This window comes from Mus caroli, chromosome 13 (genome assembly GCF_900094665.2).
Source record: "Mus caroli chromosome 13, CAROLI_EIJ_v1.1, whole genome shotgun sequence".
Taxonomy (NCBI): Eukaryota; Metazoa; Chordata; class Mammalia; order Rodentia; family Muridae; genus Mus; species Mus caroli.
Window position 1 is genome coordinate 6,406,251 of NC_034582.1, and position 18,325 is coordinate 6,424,575.

At 43.1% G+C, this 18,325-nt stretch overlaps 1 protein-coding gene across 1 annotated transcript in view; it reads right to left on the minus strand.

Annotated features, from left to right (window-relative positions):
• Nucleotides 1-587: 587 nt before the first annotated feature.
• The window catches only part of Chrm3 (cholinergic receptor muscarinic 3), a 75,063-nt gene continuing 57,325 nt past the window's right edge, over nt 588-18,325 (minus strand). The window contains exon 2 of the mRNA XM_029468252.1: nt 588-3,883. Within this exon, the coding sequence (XP_029324112.1) occupies nt 2,095-3,864 (1,770 nt within the window). The 5' untranslated portion in view covers nt 3,865-3,883 and the 3' untranslated portion in view covers nt 588-2,094. The remainder of the gene's footprint in view (nt 3,884-18,325) is intronic.

Sequence of the window (18,325 nt, forward strand, 5' to 3'; positions counted from 1 at the left end):
AGTCTCAGGTTTCCCTTGATCTTTGGCTTAAATGAGGGCCGAGAATTAAAAGAAAATCCTACTATGATATGGATTTTCCTTTCCTTCCTTGCAGTGTGGTTCCAGACACCATTGCCTTGTTGGGTCACATCGGGTTAGCTAAAGAGTGGTTTTCAGTGACAAGGGCTTACTACCTGGAAGAACTCAGCTGCTCTCAGATGGCAACCAGGTGATGGATTTCTTCTTGGCCACACGGAAAAAGCTCACCGGACATTAGTCATATCTGGAGTAGACCCTAAAGAATCAACCTCAAAGGGTACCACAATAGAGGGAGTCATATTTATCAACACTAAATAAACACATGGTAAAGTATGCATAAATATTCTTTATATAAACATGACACAACATTAAATAGTTCAGGTACAGACACACCACTGAGAACACACCCACTGATGTCAAAGTCGGCTGTAAACACCACCTCACACTGAATACAAAAGCAGCTTTGGCCCCAGCTCTGGGTTCACAACACAGATGGATGCCCTGCACAAGGGAAGGGTTCTCCCCAGCCCTCCCCCCCACCCCCCCCCACTCCCCACACAGACCCAGCAGAAGGAAAAGAAGAAACCCAACAATACAGCAGCCAGGAGAATGAGAGCAGCAGGCCCCTCCCCCAGAGAGAACAGGGTGCACTTGAGGCAATTCAAAGGATGATGCAAAATTCGGTTGTCACAATGGAAAGAACTCAATTTTGAAGTAATGCTTTTCCAAGTGCAATTCTTTCTTCAGAGGACACATAGCTTCCTAGACACCAACCATTCCTGGGTGAGGGTTATACAGTGACTGCCAGAAGCTCCGGGTTCCTGCTAAGTGATAGGAGGTAAGCCCTGCTTCCTTTCAAAAGGTGCCAGGTGGCTGGAAGTGAAATACAATACTTTCTGTCAGCTCCGAGCACAGTATTTCCTTTGATTTTTCTATGTAAATGTAGATCTATTGCTGTATGTGACATTCAAAGGTGACTCTAGGATTGAGTTTTGAGCAGTTTAGATCCCAGAAATTTTGTCTGAAACATTCAGATTTGGACGACATAATTCAAACACGTGCAGAAGTTCATCCTTTTGGGCTTGGAGGGACCCTGGTTTAGCTCTATCAACAGAGCTAACAGCACAGGAGACAGTATGTACGGAGTCCAGTCAAGACGAGGTGCCGACTGACTGACCCTCCCTCAAGACTGTCCATCCAGCACAGGTTTGCTGAGAAGGCCTGGCTTCTCTGTGCTGGATATTCTTCTTCAGGGTGGTTTCTGGAAAATAGTTCCAGTGTCAAAAACCCAAACCAAAACACAACATTAAACTGGGCTTATTTCAGGTTCATATTGTTTGAGGATCCTATGCACTGAAAGCATCCACGGTAGGAACATCCTGCCAGTTCACTGTTCTCCATCACGTTATATACACAATGTGCGTGCGTGCGGAACTCACACAGATGTAGGTATGCAGGTATTCATGTACAATTTTATTTGTATGAAACTTGAACTGCACAAAACAGTACTTTGTAAGAACCAAGAGTCAAATCCACAAATGGAGTTTAACAGCACACCAAGGGAGGACAGAAGCTGATTGGGGACAAGTGGTGTCAGCTTTGCAATATACAAAATAACTCAGAACCACAGATACTTCAAGCCTGCCGTGCTTCACGTGGGATCTGGGTGGACACTTTAGGACCCCTAGGGAGAACACATGGCAACCAGCACATTGAGGCTCACCAGTGATTCCAGAGCTAATAAGAATTAAAAGACCCAGGCAGACCAATTTCTGAGGATTCTTGTTCTGAGACAATATTTTTTTTCTCTTTAAAAAAATCCACTTAAAAGTCTGTTTCAGAATACATTTCTTTATATTTAGCAGTACACTTCTCCTTCTTTCCTGCTGAATTGGCATTGGACCAAAATCAGTTATTCAGTGGATCAGCAAATAGGCAGCTTCTCTCCTGTGTGGTTGACAAAAAAAAAAAAACCCTTTTATCACCATCAGGAATGGCCTCCCGCTTGCGCCAGACTCCTGCTAGGCTGTGGGCTGACGTGTGTGTATGGGTCACTGCTATTGATAAACCCCTTTTCTACAAGGCCTGCTCGGGCACTCGCTTGTGAAAAATGACGGACTGTCTCTGCTGGTACTGCTGTTTGCGCCGCTTCCTTTTGTCACACTGGCATAAGAGAAGCATCTTGAAGGTGGTTCTGAATGTCTTGTTGCACAGGGCATAGCACACGGGGTTCACGGTGCTGTTGATATAGCACAGCCAGTAGCCCAGATTCCAATAGGTTTTGGGTATGCAGCTGTCACAGAAGGTGTTCACCAGGACCATGATGTTGTAGGGGGTCCACGTGATGATGAAAGCTAACAAGATGGCACTGAGCGTCTGGGCGGCCTTCTTCTCCTTGATGAGCGACATCCTTTTCCGCTTGGTGATCTGACTTCTGGTCTTGAGAGCAAACCTCTTAGCCAGCGTGGCTTCCTTGAAGGACAGAGGTAGAGCGGCCGTGGTCTTGTCCACCGAGGAGTTGGTGTCAGAGGTCTTGGCTGTGTCCACGGCAGACTCTAACTGGATGGGGATCTTGGAGAAGTCCTTCTGACAGTTGTCAAGGTCATCCATACTCTTCTGGGCCTGAAGCTTGTGGGCATTTCTCTCTACATCCATAGTCCCCAGGTCCTTGTCTGGCACCTGCAGGTTATCTGAGGAGGGTAGCTTGGTAGAGTTGAGGATGGTGCTATGACCCGGCAGCTTGAGTACAATGGAATAGATAGCTCTGGTCTCCGAGCCAATGTCCTCTTCATCGGAGGAAGCAGAGTTTTCCAGGGAGGCAGCAGCATCGTTGTTATTCCAACTGTCACTGCTACTGTGGTCTTGGTCCATCTGCTCAGCACTGGGCTTCCAGCTCTTGGTTGTGAACCAGAAGTGACAGCCACCATACTTCCTCCTAGATGACCGTTTCGTGCCTTGCTGTTGTAGCTCATAGCTGCTACAGCTTCGAGAACTGCCTGTGGGGTGGACAAAGTTTTCTGCTTCCGCTTCTGTCCCAGAGGCCTGTAGCCCAGCCAGCTCTTTGGTACGTTTCTCAGTCTCCTTATAGATTCTCCAGTATAAAATAGTCATGATGGTGACAGGCATGTAAAAGGCAGCGATCGCCGTGCCGAAGGTGATGGTGGGCTCACTCAGAAACTGAATGAAACATTCTCCCGGGGGCACAGTTCTCTTCCCTACAAAGTATTGCCAGAACAAGATGGCAGGAGCCCACAGGACAAAGGAGATGACCCAAGCCAGACCAATCATCACACCGGCTCGTTTTGTTGTTCGTTTGGCTCGGTAGGTGAGTGGCCTGGTAATAGAAAAGTACCTGTCAAAGCTGATCACCAGCAGATTCATGACAGAAGCATTGCTGGCCACATAGTCAATGGAAAGCCAGAGGTCACAGGCTAAATTCCCCAGAGCCCAGCGGTTCATAATGATGTAGGTAGTGAACAGGTTCATGGAAATGACCCCGATGATCAGATCTGCACAGGCCAGGCTTAAGAGGAAGTAGTTGTTGACTGTCTTCAGCTGTTTGTTGACCTTAAATGCCACAATGACAAGGATGTTGCCGATGATGGTCACCAATGCCAGGAAGCCAGTCAAGAATGCAATGAAGACCACTTGCCAGATGGTGTGGCCCCCTAGAGGGTCAGTGGAGGTGTCATTTGAGGAGAAATTCCCAGAGGCTTGGGAAACGTTGTAGCTGTCCAACTGAGAGACTGTCCCCAAGGGCAGCCCCACCTCTGAGGGACTGTGCACCCAGGAAGAGCTGATGTTGGGAAACAAAGGCGAGGTTGTACTGTTACTGTGCAAGGTCATTGTGACTCTCTGACATAGTCTGGGGGAAAAAAAAGAGAAAAGCAGAGTTAGGAAATATCTTTGTGGTTTTTGGTATGGTCTTTGGGTAGCTTACATTTTTTCATATATATATATATATGTATATATATATTCTTTAAAAATTATATTTGTTCTTTGACTATTATACACTATCAACTTCTCTTAATTTTCTTCCCACTCTTGTCTACTCATCCCTGTGTCTCCAAAAATCTTTCTTACATTCCTGCCTGTCTACATTTTCGTTCTGAGGGAGGGTCTCAATCCATAACCAAAGCCGGTCTAGAACTCAGTCTTTAGCCTCCAAACCTGTGGCCTTCCTGCCTCAGCCTCCAGAGCTAGGAGAAGGCACACACCACACTTGGCTGTGCATCCTACAGTTAAGATGCGTGTTACAAGACGCAAACTTCCAGGCAGCTAAGCATGATCAAGTTAATTCTCTCATGTGAAGGGCAGGAGTCAAGGGCATGTTGGGATTGATTTGTTCAAGGTAGTAGACTAATTAGCCAAGGACTTAGACTTGGTCCATCCCCTCACATTTGTAAATATGTTTCTCGGAATGCTGACACAAATACATCAGACTCACTCACTTCTTCTACTTCCACAGGGACAAAGTAGCAGATGCTTATGCGGCAATTCTTCAACCACAGTGTTACGGTCATTCTACTTGGTAAGGGTATGTGAGCCGTTGGCAGGTTATTTACCTGATAAAATGGTGAACGTAAGCAACTTGAAGGTGATACCAGCTATTTTAGCCTCCTTGGAATGACCCAAGCCAACCCAAGACAAGAGAGAAAACAGTGCCTACCATTTCACATAATACCACCTCTTTATGTTTACTCTTAATTGTTGGAGAACAGTATATATATACATATATATATATATATATCTATATATATATCTATATATAGATATATATCTCAGGCTGGTCTCAAACATACTAAGTTACCACACATGATCTTGAAGTCTTATTCTTCTGTTTCTACCTCTGGAGTGTTCTTATTAAAGGTGTGTTTCACCCCACCTAGTATAATTGGTCCTGAGGAATCTACTAGGCCCTCCCTGTATGATGTGTGTGTATGTGAATTAGAAAGTGAGCTACATCCTTAGCTCATGACATCATATCTTTAAAACATTATTGAAATATGTGATATACTTATTTTTTACAACATTGGATAGCATGCTTATTTTTTATATACTTTCTGGAGAGACTTTACCTTTCTAGGGTCTCATTTTCTGCAGAGGTTCTTAGACACAGAATCGAAAAAACTTTTCTTTTTTTTCTACCAGGTGTGCACAGCAACCGTATTTCCACGTTTTACCAGTTTAGAGCTACTCTGTGTCATGCACTGACACCCATGGCAAGGGTCCCTTGCCATTGTGGTATGGTTCAGGGTTCTGCTCTCATGGGAACGAATAATGTTCTGGTGTCTTGTTTCCTTGTCTTATGATGACCATGCCGATTTCATTACATAAATAAACATAATATCCAGAAATCCCAAGGCTTCTTGTCTGTCATCTTTCATCTTTTCTTGCTAAAGGGTGACACACCAGATTCCTATGGCTTGGCTTTCTTTCAGCTATTCTTTTGTGTCCAGGCTGACACTCTTCCAGCAAGTTTTGAGACAGACATTTGTCACCTGGCCCCGAGTCCTTGCCCACAGTCATGGACTTGACACATAGCCAAACAAAGGGCATCAGCTTGGCCAATGCATGTAGATGCTAGGAAGAGAGAAAGGTCTCTTGTCTTTGGAGGTGCTGGGTGCTGTTCACCACCTTTGTATCTGTGTGCAAAATCTGAGAGTAAGGGAAGGTAAATGGAAGATGAGGTAGCAGCAGGATGGGGTGAAACCCTGAGAAACAGATACAATCTGAGGACAGGCCTTTCAAAACTAGACATAGCTACATCTGAATCAATAGAACCACTTCGACCTTGGATTTATACTACTGCTGCTGCTGCTGCTGCTGCTGCTGCTGCTGCTACTACTACTACTACTAAAATCTCCCTTTGTTCCCTGCAGTTCTGAAGGAAGACTTTGATTATCCATAGATAATGGCTCTTGATTCACCTATTTGGTTAAAGTAGCAAGTGAATATTCTAGACTAGTCTACCTCTCTAATATATAACTTGAGGGTTATAGCTAATCCTAACTATAATTTGTTAAAACAAGTGGATTTGAATTGCTCTGACCACACATGCAATAATCTGCTGTATCAGGTAATGTAAATCTGTGTCATGGTAGAAACCATTGACTCTTTTCATTTGTTGTGAATGCCAACTGCACAGAAATAAATTTGTTTAAAGTGTTTTTATTATATTTATTTATTAGCTTATCTTTTTTTGTACGTGTGATACACATATTGTGGGTACATATGCCATGGTGCGTGTGTGGAGGTCAGAAGACAATCTGGGGGATTTGGTGCTCTCTNTCTACCCTGTGGATACACATATTGTGGGTACATATGCCATGGTGCNTGTGTGGAGGTCAGAAGACAATCTGGGGGATTTGGTGCTCTCTTTCTACCCTGTGGATACACATATTGTGGGTACATATGCCATGGTGCGTGTGTGGAGGTCAGAAGACAATCTGGGGGATTTGGTGCTCTCTNTCTACCCTGTGGATACACATATTGTGGGTACATATGCCATGGTGCNTGTGTGGAGGTCAGAAGACAATCTGGGGGATTTGGTGCTCTCTTTCTACCCTGTGGATACACATATTGTGGGTACATATGCCATGGTGCGTGTGTGGAGGTCAGAAGNCAATCTGGGGGATTTGGTGCTCTCTTTCTACCCTGTGGGTGCTGGAAATGTGCCTCAGGTCAACAGGCATGGCTGCAAGTGTCTTTGTGTGTTGATCCATCTCACTGGCTCTTGAAATTTGTTTTTAAAAAGTTAAAAAAAATGAGTAGGACTAAAAGAAAATAATTTTGGCATCAGCAAATCGCCTTAAAATCACTTATTGTAAGCTGCTGTGTTTGGTCTGTGGAATCCAGAAGTCACAGCCTATGTGCTTATGATCTGTCCTACAACTGAGAGCAAAGACATGAATAAAGTCTTATTTTTTTAAAGTCAGTCATGCAGGCAGTAAGAAATCCCTCCCTGTGGACATTCACATGATTTTTTTATAAACTGAAAACAACTAGACTTGTTCAGTTGACCAACAGTATCAAAGAATATAAGAAATTTGGAAATAAGTCTCAGGTCAGCTATTTTCTTATAGCTTCTCTCGTCCTTCTGGTCCACAAAGCATATAGTCCTATCATCTATCCAGAAAAGTGAGCCGAAACTCTCAACTTTTAAACCTCTTAATTGAAAGTCTAAGTTACTTCTTGCTCCCAGAACTCTAAATTGTTTCTATTTCTTTATATTTTTAAATTAGATTTGCTTATTTTATGTGTGAATGTTTTGCTTGCATAGTCTGTGCACTACCGATATGTTTGGTGTCCATAGAGGTCAGGAGCGTATATCAGATTCCCTGGGACTGCAGTTACAGAGGGCTGTGAACCAACACATGGATGCTGGGAATCAAACCCATGCCCCATGCAAGAGCAACAAGTGCTCTCAACCATGGAGCCATCTCTCCAGCTCTCTAATTCTATCTCCACTTTAATTATTTTTTTTTCTTATCCTAATCGTGGGAAGTCTTTTGCAGTCTGCAACCATGTTTTTTTTTTTTTTTGAAAGACCAGATACATGGTGTTTCCTCTTTGTAGAATCTGGTATATGTCATATTCAGGGCTTATTTTGGGTCTCTGCTTTGGACAGGACTGTGTCTGTTTTCTGTCATAGTTCATTACAACACTCAGCAGCTATGTCATCATGAATAGAAAGATCACATCAGGCCACTAGGTGGCAAAGTTGACTCAAAGAACAACTTTGCTGCTGTAAGATGCCCAAGCAGCCTGTTGTCCCTGACCACAGACTTGGAATTCAGCTTAGTTCAGTCACGCGGTAGGGTGGTCGGCAGAGGATATCAAACAGGGTGGACAGAGCTTTCCAGTCAAACATGTCTTTAAAGGGAATCAAACTTGTGAACTTAGCCCTCATCTTCATCTCAAGCTGTGAGGAGAGACGTTGCCTAATATGGTACAGTGATTCTTCTTGTGAACAAAACATTCCTGAAGGCTAAAAGTGGGATAAAATTCCACTTAAAAGGGAGAAAGCTTGTTTTTAAAAAGATGATGTATCAGACTTCCCGCCCGATTGCTGCCTTTCGTAAGCTTTTATTTGACCGTGACGACAGGATGTGAAAAGCTTGGCTGAGGCTTGTGAAATAACACAGTTTTACCTAAAAAACCCAAACATCTAAGTAGGATAGTTGTGGATCTCCACGAACACCTTTCAGGCCTAGAACATTTTTTTATTAGTGTTTTTAGAGAAATGGAATGAAGTCAAAAGCAAACATGAGTAATTCTTTTCAAACACCAGAAAGACCCCTCTCACCGGAGCCAGTTAGTGCAGTGTCCCCAGGGTTCTTAGAGGAGAGAAGACCTTTACGTAAGAGCTAAGATTTATCTACTGTCTTTCTACATTCTGAAGGTCATTCAATGTCATCCCCAGCTAGGCTTTTGTTGTTAAAGGGAAGCAGCTACACTTTGAGAAAATACCCCTTGATCTTACATAACCGTGGAATTCATTTTGCTTAAAGATCTCCTAGGGGTCAGGAGATGGCTCAGTTGGTAAAACACTGGGCACTCTAGAGTAAGGACCTCAGTTTGGATGCCCTACAATCCAAGTAAAGAGGGAGTGCCACAGTGCCTGTCATTCCTGCTCTCCTATGGCGTGGCGGGACGGGAGGCAGACAGCAGGATCCATAGACGCTGGCTCGCCAGCTAGCTTATTATATACAGCCACAAAAATAATAAGGGACTCTGTCTCAAGCAAGGCAGCAGGTGGGGACTGAAACCTGTGGTGGTCCTCTGACCTCCTTATGTATCCTGTGGCATGCACGCACCTGTGTTCACACATAGGAACATGTATGTATACACAACTATATATATATATAGTTATTATATGCATAAAAAGAGGAGTATAAATCTTCTAGTAGAAAAAAATCCTGTTTGGACTGTGGTGTGGACATGTCAACACACACACAGCAGGATCATCCAATAAAGAATGGCCATTTGGCCTACTATTTACACTGTCATCACTAGCAAGTCAGACTCCTGTTTTTTTTTAAGGTCCACACTTAAAAGACTGTCTTTATAGCCAGACAGACATGTTCCACATATCTGATTTTCGTTAATATTCCCATTTGTTTGCACATTCCAACTGATACATCTCTGTACATGCAATTGTAAGTTTGGAAAAACAAAACAAAACAAAACAAAACAAAAACCCAAATCAAAATCCCTCAAAGCGGAAGCAGTGTGTGATAGCCCCACTGTCTCCCTACCTTGGCTTTGAGGCAGGGTTTCTCTTGTTATTTCTGTCCTTGCTCTGCATACAACAGCTTCCCATTGATTTTTCTGACTCCCTCAATTCAGTTCCTACTTTAGGGGCGCTCAAGCAGAAGCAGGAGAAGCCCTGCCACAGCCCCCCCCCCCCCCGGAGAGTCAGGACATGTCCCCAACCCCAACAACTGGTAGGTCACAGAGCCCTCTGACCTTGCTTCCTTGTTAGAGAAAAATGCAGAATCCAATACTCAAGGCCTGAACAGAAATGACAGGAAACACCCAGCATACTCAGCCCCTCTAAGACAGCCCCTGTTCTCTGAGACAGGAAGATAAACAGAAGGCTCCTCTCTGATTGGCAGTGGAATGGATTTTTTCTAAGATTTACAAAAGCTCACTCTTTGTAGACTCTAAGGTGATGGTTCTCTCTTCAGAAGGCTCTTCCCCTGGGGGAAATTTGGCAATCTCTGGAGCTGTTACTCTTGTTATAACCTGAAGAGAATGTGTTCTGGGCATCTAGCAGGTAGATGCTAAGGATCTGCGGACTGAGGACAAAGTTTCAATCTGTCAATGAGGCAGAGATGGACAAACCCTGGCACAAACAGAGATGAAAGAGGTTCAGAAAAATGTATTGTGATACTCTGTTATGCCAGGAAAAATCTGGAAAATATCCTGGTACTCATTAATACAGCAAACTCCAATTCTCTTCAGGAATCAATCTGGGGTGACATGGGGGCGGCTTAGCAATATGTTTGCCTTGCAAGTCCAAAGACCTGCCTTGTATTTCCCAGGACAGGCAAGAAAAGTGGCGTGTGGTTTCACATGTGTCATCCCAGCACTGGGGAGGGAGATTCCTTGGGCTTGTTACAGTCTTGCCTTACCTCAGAGTTCTACATCAATGAGGCACTCTGTGCCAGAAAATGGTGGGGTGGTGATATAGCTCAGCAGGTAAAGGCACTTGCCATGTAACCCAATGATGACCTGAGTTTGATTTCTGGAAACCATGTAAAAAAAAAAGGCAGATACAATGGTTTACATCTGTAACCCCTGCCCCAGCCCTCCCAAAGTGGGAACCGAGGTGGAGGAGAGTCAGGAGAATCAATGGGAAGCTGTCATATGCAGGGAAAGGGCAGGAAATAACAAGAGATACCTTGCCTCAAAAGCAAGGTAGAGGGATAGAGAAATGGGTCAGCTGTTAAGAATACCTGCAGCTCTTTCAGAGGGAATGGGGCTCGATTTGAGCACGGACATAGTGACTCACAACTGTCTGGAACTCTAGTTCCATGGGATCCAATGACTCTTCTGGACACTGGAGTAGCAGTCACACATAACCTGGGTCTTGTTAGCATAGCTGGTGGACAGATATACATGCAGGCAAGCAAATATACATAAGAGAGTGAAACTAAAGAAGAAGCAAGGTAGGAAAGTAAAGAAGTCTTGAAAAGTTTTTCTCTGGTCTCTATCTACACACTGCAGCACTTGGTACCTGTCCACACGCACACACACTTCAACGAAAGCAAAACCCAAAGCAGATAGCACCTGTAGGACCATAGCTGAGGCTGGGCACCGTACACCCCCACCCCCACATCCTACTTCCCCCACATGCACAAAGATATGCATGCGCCCAGTGGTTAAAATTCTCCTCCCAGGACTCATTGCAAATACAGAACCTAGGAGACTACACAGGCAGGCTGGCTCCTCAGTCTATGCCTGACTTCTGCCCTTGCAAGCATTTTAGTCATGAGCAAACCTAAATTTCAAACAATATCTGTGTTTACAAAGCAGAAAGTAGAATCCCAGTCCTCTTCCTTTTGCCTCTCATTCTCAGGCACTGAGGTAACCACAGGCAACAGTTTACTTAATAAGTAAATATTTGTTAGGGGAATGGAGTGTCCTTCTAAAATCTGGCCTTCTGCAGAATTATGCATGCGTATTTCAAGCGCTTACTTCATGCCAGGCACCATTGTACATGTATGTATTAAGTCATTCAGTCCTTGCCTCTGCAGTATAAACTGAGTCAATTGCTTGTCTTTTGGGAAGATGTTGGTATTGAGACGTCTAGTGGTGGCTGGGGTCACATCGATCCTAAGAGGCAGAATTAAGAGTTGATTCAAGGGCTGAGACAGCTCCAGATTCAGCTGGTCATTTGCTTCCTGTGCGAGAAAGAAGAGCTGTGTTCCATGCTCAGAATTTATGTAAAAAAGCTTGGTTTGGTGATATGTGCTTGCAATCCCTATACTGGAGAGGTAGAGACAGGTAGTAGCTTCCAGGGGCTTTCTGGCTAGGCAGTTCAGACTACTCGGCAAGCTATTTGACAGTGACGGACCCTGTCTCAAAATAATGGTAGGGTTCCTGAGGAACAATAATGAGCTGTCCTTTGGCATGCCTTTGCGCATGCGCGCGCACACACACACACACACACACACACTCACCCTGATTCAAGGCAAATTCATCCACAATTCTGTAACTGCCCCAAAGTGTTACCTTCTCTAACATCTCTCTTTCTCTCACTTAATGGTATGTTATAGATATTGTTCTTATTCAGCACAAATAAGCTGTAGTGCCACACATGTTTGGAAAGAAACAAGGGACCATCCAGCATCCAGTAGTTGGCACACCACGTCCTTGGCTCAAGTGGAATTTCCAGGGCAGCAGAGTGCATGAGATAGTGTGTTTGCTGAAAAATTCTCTAAATGAAATGTTGCAGAGCTCAGCATCAGCGAGGCCAACACAAATCTCCAAAATCCTTCCAAAAATAAAATAGCTGGTTTCCAGAACAATCTCTCCCCACAAGCTCTATTACCGTGTTAGTGGAGAATGGAAGCCTAATGTATCAGGTTCTCGTGTCTAAATGAACCAGATAGCAATTGTCTGCCCCACACTCTACAACTGCGCAGCAGATCCAAGAAGGGAGAAGATATGAAAGGATTCAGATGAAGCAGATGATGGGCCAGGAGCTTACAGCTGTGTATTCATTAAATGCCAAGGGCACTGGCAGACTGAGATTAAAATGTAAAGTGTAAATTCAATCCTTTAAATTTGATATGTAAGCATTAAAGATGGGGGTTTTTACCACTAAAACTACTATATGTGGAAATGAATGTAGAGAAATATGTGAGAATCAAAATAAAATAATAATAAAATGTATACTTTGGCAGTGGTCATGCCATTAAATATTAGAAAACAATGACCTCTTGTTTTGAATTTCCTGTATCAACTGGAAACTAGAGCGCATGGTAGTGTGAATTCTGGCCCTACGGGACTTAGAACAAAGAGGCAAGGAAGAAGGTTGAGCCAGTCAAACAAACAAACAAAAAACCAAAACACGAGAGGGATAAGACTGAAAAAAAAATTAAATACATACCCAAAGTGTGAAATCAATACAAATAGATTCATCCAGGCTGAAGAAGAAGAAATCCTAACATAAGCAAACAGAAGGTGACAACTTCAGGCTGAACAGTGAGACGTGGTGCCTGGAATTATCCTCCGAGGTCTCCATCGAATCGCACAGGTTCTGACTGACATACGACTCAGCCCCCAGCCCCCGGGACTGTGCACAAGCATTCTACCATGGTAAATGTGTTTGAGGAATAGTTTCCTCCCTCCTCGGAGTTCCATCAGGGTCAGGGGTAAGGCATGTGGCCCTACACACAACAAGGAGTGTGTGTGTTTTAGACCTAGATACACAGTCTGCCAGCTGACAGTGTATCTTCACTCTCTGAGGCTCACCTCTCTCCTCTCAGACAGTACATGTAAAACAGAGAGCCCAGTGTGATGTGATGAGATCTCTGTCAAACACTGGCATGGACTATATCTTAATTAATGCTATTATTGTGTTTTAATTAACTTCATGTGTGTGTGTGCTCATTATAGGTATGTTTGCCTGTGTTTAGGCCTGTGGGGGCCAGGATACCGGGCACTTTTTTCTCAGTCTTTACTGTTTTTATTTTATTTTTTTTAAAGATAGTGTCTTTCACTGAAATACCTTGCTACTTTAGCTAGACTGCCTGTCTGTAACCCCCAGTGATCCTCCAGACTTGCCCCTAGCCCCTAGGCACAGATAGTTTTAGGGTTACAGGAATGGTCAGTCTTGCCTGTCTTTTACATGGGTGTCAGGGATCTGAACTCAGGCCCTCATAAATGTGCAGCATCTTACCAACCAACGGATGAATCCTTTTATCCCACAGACTATGTCTTAATGAGGGTAGCATGCATCAGATATTGCATACAATTGACACACTGCAGGAGACTGGCAAATCTTCTATGAAGAAATCGAATTTTATTTTATTTTTTGCAATTGATAACTTGTAAATTAAAATGCCAAAGTCTTTATGATGTCAGATTCAATGCATCTTATTGCATTTGAGATAAGATAAGGCACCATCACGGGCTTTCGCCTTGTTACATCCCTTGTTGTAAAACATCACCCAGCTGTAATTATCGATATTACCCACCCTATAATGAGAGCTTCCACATGCCACTCATCTATATATCACGTATATTATTTACACTAAAGCTTTAGGTCACTAGAATATTTTATGTATGAGGAAACAAACGCTCAGAGAAGCTAAGGAGCAGCTTGTCTAAGCCACCTCTGAGTGGTTAAGTGGTAGTTGTTAGATGTAGACTGTGAGCGTCAGACTCCGATACTTTACTATAATCCCTCTCTGTGCATGAGCTAAGGAGATCCACCCTTAGCTGAGATCTCCATCCAACCCCAAATCCCTCTTGATCCCTGTGGGCAATTGATGGCTGCGGGGTGAAGGAAGGAGGAAAAGGCAGTTTTCCTCAGTCTAGTGGTCCATAGTAGATTGCCCATGCTCTAGTGGGTGACACCCATACCTGTGTGCATGTGGGCAGTATGAAAAGAAGAAAGAGAGGTAAGAGTAGGAGTAGGAGGAGGAGGAGGAGGAGGAGGAGGAGGAGGAGGGAGAGACAGAAGACTGAGCAGGGGATGGGGGGAGGTCTGTGAGGAGTTGGGAGTAGTCACACAGGGTTTATATGATCTAAACACATTGTCTTCATGTATAAAAGTATGAAAGAATGCTTAAAGATAAACAAAACTCAAAACCTCTCCATCCCTTTACATATCTTCAGCCAACAGGGTCATGAGGTCCTCTTGTAGTCATTAACCCAGTGATTGCTTTCATCTTTGAACACTGCCAGCTCCAACTCAAGGCTGATATGGCTCTTCATTCTGATGACCAAACCAGGAAAGGTGTAGTAAGAGAATCCAAAGCTAATTCTTCGAATTCCTTCAATTCTTATTTTAAAAATTGTAATTATAAACACATACAATTGTATAGACTAACCTCATACTATCTCCGCACATGCATATACTGTGCATGGTTTGTGCCAGTTTCTCCTCCTGTTCACACTTGAGTTTAAGCTCCTGGAAGCAAGCATTACTTTCTCTTTCATTCCTGGCACCACCACCTTGCACCCAGATTGCTGGCTAGTCTGCAGTTTAAAACTGCTCATGCCCCTGTTGGGGGCACGAGTACAAACAGGGCTCATCCCAGCCTAGTAGTGATCACCCAGGACCAATGGGATAAAATCCTAACCCTTTGGAACACTGAAGGAGTGGACCTCCTTACAGCTAGCACTTCACTGTGGCTATGACAAAGGCCCTGCTGTTCTGGACCGCTGAGTGAGCCTGGTTGAATTCTTCTGCACAAGTCGTTGGTAGCACTCAGGGCTGAATGGAAAAGAATTCTGTAGGCTGGCTTTAACAGGAAGCAGTGTTAGGATTGTGGCCCACCTTCCCTTGATCCTGACAGCTCAGTGAACCTGGGTGCTTGCAACCACTGAGGTTTAGGGAAGTTCATTAGTATATCACCTAGCTTCTTGGTAAAGACATTAATGAATGTGTCAGGGTCAATGGCAGGCTACAGAAGTCTGCTGTTTCCTGTCTGCTTTTTAGCATCATTCTACTGACAAAGGAAGTGTGTCTCTGCTGACTGATCATTCAGCAGCTCATCTCAAGTACTCTATTCAACTATGAAGAGTGTCCTTTCTTTCTCTCTCTCTCCATATATCCCTGGCCATGTAGCACGGGCACCTCAAACTTACCATGTAGCCAAGAGTAGTTTTGATCTCTTTATCTCCCTTCCTCTACCTCCTGAATACTCATATTGCAGGTATATACCACCATGCCAAGCTGAAACACAGATTCTTCAAGAAAAGGTTTTTAAATAAAATTTGTATTTCAAAATATTCCCACCAGGGGTAGATACAGACTTTGGAGACGGAAGCTTATGTAATTTTGCTGTCTGTTCTGTTAAGAAAATGCACACAAGATTATGAATATGAAATGTCATCACTCTCTTTTCTCTCAGGGGCATTTTGAGGGTACTTGAAGTTTTAGCTTTATTACTTGAACACTGAATCTTTTTCCAAGTTCCAATACTAATCTAGATGATCTAGTTATTGTTAAGAGACTGAAAGTTTTTTTTTTTAAAGTTGTGTGTATAACTGAGAAACTAAGAGTGTTTGAGTTCATGAACTAGAGGTAATAAAATTTCCTTCCAAAACATCTCAACAAACAGATGCAAACAGAATTCTGGGTATTCTGATGCTGTGAGGGATTTGTAACAAATTCCCATGAATTAGGTTGCTGAAGGCTTAATTAGCTTTTAAAATGGTTTGTGAACCCACAGGTTCCAACTGTATGCCATCAGGTAATCATATTCAACCAAGACAGAGGTAAGATAAAAAAGGAGAGTGATTTCTCTTTGTTAGTAAGAGGGCAGTTAAAGCCCCAGTTAAAGGGGCCCAATTGTAAACTAACCCTGTCATGCAAGTAGTTGTTAAATGAGGATAAAGAGACAAATCAGGTCAAGTAAATAACATAAGTGGTTAGATTTTCTAACAATGATGAAGAATAATTAAGAAGAGGTCACTGAGAAACAATCCTGTGTCAGGGGAGTGTTTTTGGGAGGTTGCTAGGTAACTCAAGCCAAAAGTAGTCATGTGTCCTGGAACATAATTAGCATATGGTTGTGAAAAATGGCTCCACATCCAGCTGAGGTATCTTTTCTGACTTCCAAAGAAAGGATAGATCCAGCCAGCTTAAAATTCTTAATTAGAGACCTAAAGGTAAATGCTAATTGAATTCTCATGCAATGATCAATCTGTAAGTAATGCATATGTGGGTGGATGGGTGGGAATTGAAGGGACTGCTTACAATTACATGTTTTTTGTATTTTTTTTTTTTTTTTTAGGAAAACCTCCGGCCAGATGTTATACAATCCACGGCCACTGAAGGAAAAAAGGTGCATAGATGATGTTCAAACTGATTCCAGAAAATACTTAAATCAGATATGATAATGAGGCAGGAGTCCTGAGAAGTTGTCTCCATGGAAACATCTATTTCTTTCTTCTGTATGATATTTTAAATTAGAAGGCATATCCACCAGGGCTAGAAGGAATCTACCCCAAATTAATATAGTCTCTGGTATATCTGTTTTCCAATGGTAGCAACCTTTCCTCTGCTGGCCAAACATGGCTCCAGATTTTGTTTTGTGCTACATTCATCAGCTCAGTACTTTTCTTCTCTTATCACATCAAGGCTTGATGATGAGAGAAACAGTAATTCAAGGCCTGGACTCTGCCTCAGGTACCACGAACCATTCCCATCTCTGTTGCTGCCTCAAACATATCACCACCACATAACTTTCAGTGTCTTGAAATATTAATAACACATGGTAAAAAAATTAGGGGAGCTGCTTTCAAGGCTAAAAGTTCTAAAAGAATTTGGCTGGTCACTTAGAAACAATGATGAGAGAATTTACAAATGTCGGTGAGGACATCTTCAGGAACAGCTTTCTCTCAACAAGTTAGAGAGGAATCAAGAAGGGGATTGCTTCTGTTAGACAGATCGAATGAGGGGAGTGACCTAGGAAGAAGGTTAGCTCAGTGAACTTGGGCTAGTTACTTATTCAGCTGAGGGTAGCTGCCTTTTCCCAGGATGAGTCCTTCTAGGGAGCTGAGGATTCCCAGTGGGACTCTTAAGGAAAAGCCAGCTTAGGTGACGGCTTACAGAGGATTAATGGCTTCTTCCTGTACCGTACATGGAAATCCCTGTGCAGGTGTGCCCCATGTTTATTTAAAACACAATATGTTGTAGTGCTTTTTGTAGAAAGTCTGTTTGGTGTCAGCATTGTCATCAAACAAGCTTATCACATGCTGCTAAAAATACAGAGGTATTTAGAACAAAACCATGAAATGATGTCACTTATAATATAGATGGGTAATTCAGATATTTATCAGTAAACCAATAGATTAACTCAGTCACTATACCTTGGTATTGCCTGGACTACCCAGCATCAATTACTGTCAAGTGGTTACTTTTCAGATATGTAAATTCGGGGGTCGCAATCTAGACCTGTATCCAAAGTTCTGTGGATGCAGCCAGGTGATTTGTCTTTGATGAAGTCTTCCATCCATTTCACCTTTAGTAGAATCCAGATACACTTGTCTACAGGGCAGCTTGGAGGCAGTTTAGGGCATCAATTATTATTTATTTATCTGAAAGTCCCTGTTAGGATTGCTCTCATGCTCTCTACAAGTTATCCTCAGGCATTCATTCTCTCTAGTTGTCCCCTGAGTCCAGTTCTTACCAACCAAGTTCTGAACAGGCTATTAGAATACTAGGATGTCAACAGCAAATAGGATTAAGAAACAAGAGTGTGGTCAAGTAAATAGTGCCACATCCATTGGAAGCTCAACATTTTCACCTACCACTTACAGATGCATTCTTTCTGAGGATTTAACATCCTGAGGTTTTGAGGAGTATTTTAGAATGAACACATACGATACAGAATAATGGGCTTCATTATGAAAATCTCACACATGTACATAATGTGTGAGATTATATTTACTCCCATTATTCTCCTGTATCCCCACCCATTCCTGCTGATCCCCTTCTTCCCAACCTGCCCCTTCCAGTTTCTTACTGTGTGTGTGTGTGTGTGTGTGTGTGTGTGTGTGTGTGTGTGTGAGAGAGAGAGAGAGAGAGAGAGAGAGAGAGAGAGAGAGAGAGAGAGAG